Source organism: Pediculus humanus, genomic scaffold (genome assembly GCF_000006295.1).
Source record: "Pediculus humanus corporis 1103172107554 genomic scaffold, whole genome shotgun sequence".
Classification (NCBI taxonomy): Eukaryota; Metazoa; Arthropoda; class Insecta; order Psocodea; family Pediculidae; genus Pediculus; species Pediculus humanus.
In genome coordinates this window covers 3,603-6,360 of record NW_002987169.1, presented here as the reverse complement: position 1 = coordinate 6,360, position 2,758 = coordinate 3,603, and the positions used below count along the sequence as shown (strand labels likewise).

Sequence of the window (2,758 nt, the reverse complement as noted above, 5' to 3'; positions counted from 1 at the left end):
TTCCAATTCCAAAATATTATTTTTATTGAAAATTTTTCCAAATCCTGATATAAAGTTTTTAAATTTTTCGCCACAGTGACGTCAATCGAATGAATATTTTTACCATCTAAAACTATTAAATTTTTCGTTTGAGTTTTCGATGATTTCATTATTAATTCTCGTACGTATTCGGCTCCCGGATAATATAATGCTTGTTCCGGACGTACAACTAATACTTCCTGATCCGAAATCTGGAGAAAAAAAAAAAAAAATTTTCAAAATTATTAAAACTAATAACCCTTCCTCCCTTACCCCTCCTCTCCTTTTTAATTTTTCTCTTATTTGTAATATTATGTATTTGATTCGAACCATAATTTCTTCTTTTGTTATTTTCGGTCTCACTGCATTGTATAAAACGAATAAAATATTGACAAATATACCGACGATTATTCCCAAATCCAAACCCAAAAACAAACAACCAAATATTGTCACAACCAAAGGAATTATGTCCGTTTCTGTAAAAAAAAAAAAAAAAATTGGAATTTGTTGTAATTAAATGTTTTTCTGCATTTGGAAACCTCATTTCTTCTTACTTTTTGTTTTCCAAATTAATTTAATTTCATGAGTTTCCATCATGTAAAACATGGCCGTCAATATCAATCCGGCTAAAGTTGATTTGGGTATGTATTTAAATGTTGCCGTTAATGACAAAGCTAATAAAACAATGAGACCGGTAAATATTCCTCCCAATGGAGTTTTTACATTTGATGCGTTATTTACGGCCGTTCTTGTAAATGAACCTGCCGTCGGCATTGATCTGACAAAAGAACCGGCTATGTTGCAAGCACCCAATGCCATCATTTCTTGCGTTGCATCCAAAGTCTTACCTTTGGCTGAAAAATAAAAGATTATTATTATTATTACTTACATTCTCGATGTTCTTCTTGTAAAAAAATACAAAAGATTTCAAATATTCGAAATTTACCAAAAGCTTTTGCAATGGCTATGGTTTCTAAAACGGATATTACGGGTACGGATATGATACCAGTTCCCATATTGGCAACCATTTTTTCAAAAGGCATATATTCAGTTTCGTTATTTTTATTTATGACGTTTGTTGAAAATGGCGGTGGTTTAAACGGTGGTAACCCTCCGGCAACTTCCCCTGTGAGAAAAAAAATGTAAAATTTTTTAATAAAATTAAAATTTCACATTTGATTCGAATAGAAAATTTTTTTACTTATTTACCCGTGAGCGTAAATGGACACATATTATACTGTTCGAATATGAAAGCCGTTAGAGTACCTAAAACCACGACTATCGCATTTCGACCTAATCCGACTATTCTAAATGTTTCTTTAATTGCTTTATCGTTATTGGACAAAGATGATTGATTTTTATATTTTTTCGAAATTTTTTCGTTTGCAATCTGCAAAAATAAACGTTTGTAATACGACGTGATAAAATCATTATTATTATTTAAAAGAAAAATTTTTACCTTTAATAAAACTAATAAGAAAATTGTAACTAAACCTAATAACAGATCTTGATATCTTGTTTCTTTTATATGTTCGAAAACTGATATCCACGATTCTAAAAATTCGTTTGATTTTCCTTTTATACCCAATAAACCTTTTATTTGTGAAGATGCTATCGTTATTGCTGCCGCTGTTGTGAAACCAACGGTAACGGGAACGGAAATAAAATTAACTAAAAATCCTGTAATTTAAAAACATAAACAAAATTAAAAACATTCGAAAAGAAAAAATTTATATTATCAACATAAATGATTATTACCCAATTGAAGAATTCCAAATAACATGGTAACGCAACCCGTTAGAAAACACAACAAAACGGCAAAATCGCTGTTGTATTCTTCGACACTTTTTTGAGACATTAGAGCCATTATTGCTGTGGGTCCAATCGTAACATCTTTCACGCTCCCAAGGAAAAAATAAACAAAACAACCCATAAAACCAGAATACAGTCCATACTGAATAAAAATTTCAATATATATATATTATTATTTAAATATTTTCTTATTAATTAATAGGGCCATTTAAATATACCTGAGGTTCTAATCCTGCCACGACAGCATATGCAATACCCTGCGGAATGGCGGTTAAACCCACCGTTAAACCCGCCAAAAGATCACTTATTAAAAAATTAATATTATAATTTTTTATCCAATTTAAAATTGGTATCCTTTTGTGTAAAACCTTTCTCGTGAATGACGAAGAAATTTTATTTTTTATTATTTTAACGACTCTCGAACAATGAGATGAAGGTTGTCGTCCATATTGTTTATTTACAGAATCCCTACGTACGATTCTTCCCGTACCTAAAATGTTAAAATTGTTTGTCACGTTGATTAATATTCCTTTAGGGGGAAGGGAAGGGGGGAAAGTAAATTTTTTTTTTGCTGAAAGTAACAACATTCCTTCGACAACATTTCATTATTATTATTATTATTTATTTGTAACTTTGACAAAACAAAAAAACTCGAATCAGCATAATAAGGAATTCATTTATATTAATTATAATTTTAATGAAATCGACAGTAAGTAAAAATCGAAAAAAAATTTGGGGTGTGTTTGTTTGTTTGTTTATAATAAGGAAAAACCTTGGGGAAAAAAAACGAGGCCGTTTTATAGAGTCGTTTGAAAAAAAAAAAAAAAAATTATCCAGCAAATCAAGCCCAAAAAAAAAAAAAAAAAAATTTACCGGTAAAAGCTTAACCTTGGGGGTTGGGGGGAGGGGGAAATTTTTTTAAATTTCC

General features: G+C 30.1%; 1 protein-coding gene across 1 annotated transcript in view; it reads right to left on the bottom strand.

The window, feature by feature from the left end:
- The window catches only part of Phum_PHUM203310 (sulfate transporter, putative), a gene marked incomplete at both ends in the record, with an annotated part of 4,299 nt that overhangs the window by 1,249 nt on the left and 292 nt on the right, over window positions 1-2,758 (bottom strand). Inside the window, 9 exons of the mRNA XM_002425433.1 lie at window positions 104-230; window positions 349-494; window positions 573-872; window positions 965-1,144; window positions 1,228-1,408; window positions 1,478-1,698; window positions 1,777-1,972; window positions 2,049-2,133; window positions 2,215-2,320. Coding sequence (XP_002425478.1) covers window positions 104-230; window positions 349-494; window positions 573-872; window positions 965-1,144; window positions 1,228-1,408; window positions 1,478-1,698; window positions 1,777-1,972; window positions 2,049-2,133; window positions 2,215-2,320 — 1,542 coding nt within the window. The remainder of the gene's footprint in view (window positions 1-103; window positions 231-348; window positions 495-572; window positions 873-964; window positions 1,145-1,227; window positions 1,409-1,477; window positions 1,699-1,776; window positions 1,973-2,048; window positions 2,134-2,214; window positions 2,321-2,758) is intronic.